A 1,402-nucleotide genomic window follows, 5' to 3' on the forward strand; every position below is an offset into this window, starting at 1 on the left:
AAAAAAAAAAAATTGAATTAAGAAACCAATATTACAACAAAGTGTAAATAATCTTAGAAATCGAAAAATTAATGCAGGGGAACTGATAGCTGATCATCTTGCGACTAAGGTCCCAGAGTGCTTCATTCAGGGTATGGGTTCGATCCCTACCTGAGAAAGTCAATATTTATTTCGCAATATGCCCACTTTGGTGCTGCATAAGTGGTTAACTTGAGCCAAAATAAGAAAAATCCTGTAAAACAAGTTAACAGAGTAAATCAATTGATATATATTTCAGCCTTAAAGAAAGCAAAACTAAAATGATATCATATTAAGTTTACAAATTAATTTCCTAATGCTATATTTTATATTGCTGCCTAAGTCAAAATAAAAGTATTAGCTATATTTAAACTCAATTCAACAAAGAAGGGGCAAAAGGCATATCTCCAATTGTCTGTTTTAAAAAAGTACTTATTAAATATTAGGGTTTAGACATTTAAAATGACCTCTCCCCCCTCTCTCTCTCTCTCCCTCTCCCTCCCATTATTTTTAGAAAAAAATTAAAGAACAAAAAAACATGAATATATACATTAAACATATTCACATATATGTCCCACCTTCACGTGTGGGAGATTAGAGTTTTTTTAGCGGAGAATTAGTTAAATAGTTATTTATAAATATTAATTACATAGAGTACGATATAAATTTGTTTTACCCTACAAATAAAGTAATTGTATTAGAGACGTATCGAATGAAGTACAATCCAAAAATAAAATAAATATGCAGAGAATTCTCATGACGTAATTCATAACCCTGGAGCGCCAAGTGCTTGTGCCCGACACTTCCCAAATTTTGGGATTTTTCTAAATCAAAATCAATTCAGAATCCGGAAATATTTATATTTTTTACTAATTCTTTATTTTGGAAAACTATTTTTTTATATAGATATGCTTCGCTTTTCGCGACTTAAGATTTTAACGTTGATTTTGTATAGTGTTTCAAAATAACTTTCGTTTTCGTTGTATGGTCTGTTTCGAAACTTTCGTTTACCAAGTTTTGTAACAGTATTAATTTTTATACACAGTCACCATGGCCAGATGTAAGTTTCTGAGTCAGTACATTGATCATAACCTGCTGGAGGGATGGATCTCCAGGAACCTCAAGTATGCTGAAAGGGATGGGTTTTTGTTCTTCTGCCTGCCTGGCTACGTTGACATCATAAGCCCAATGTTGGCTATCTCTATGGCCTGTAAGTTGAATATATATTTTCATTCTTTATATACTTTTATATATAACTACAATAAGAATATATATGTGTGTGTATATATACTAATAATTAACCATGACTTAAATATAAATTTACACCTCACATCCAATTACTTAAAAACATTTTTTTTTTGCAGGCTATTCTGCCCAAGTCATT

General features: G+C 31.0%; 1 protein-coding gene across 1 annotated transcript in view; it reads left to right on the forward strand.

Annotated features, from left to right (window-relative positions):
• LOC106682507 (cationic amino acid transporter 2) overlaps window positions 1–1,402 on the forward strand; it is a 42,462-nt gene that overhangs the window by 15,122 nt on the left and 25,938 nt on the right. The window contains exon 4 of the mRNA XM_014423403.2: window positions 1,064–1,228. Coding sequence (XP_014278889.1) covers window positions 1,064–1,228 — 165 coding nt within the window. The remainder of the gene's footprint in view (window positions 1–1,063; window positions 1,229–1,402) is intronic.

This window comes from Halyomorpha halys, unplaced genomic scaffold (assembly GCF_000696795.3).
Source record: "Halyomorpha halys isolate HHAL.00 unplaced genomic scaffold, Hhal_1.1 Scaffold419.1, whole genome shotgun sequence".
NCBI classification, from domain to species: domain Eukaryota; kingdom Metazoa; phylum Arthropoda; class Insecta; order Hemiptera; family Pentatomidae; genus Halyomorpha; species Halyomorpha halys.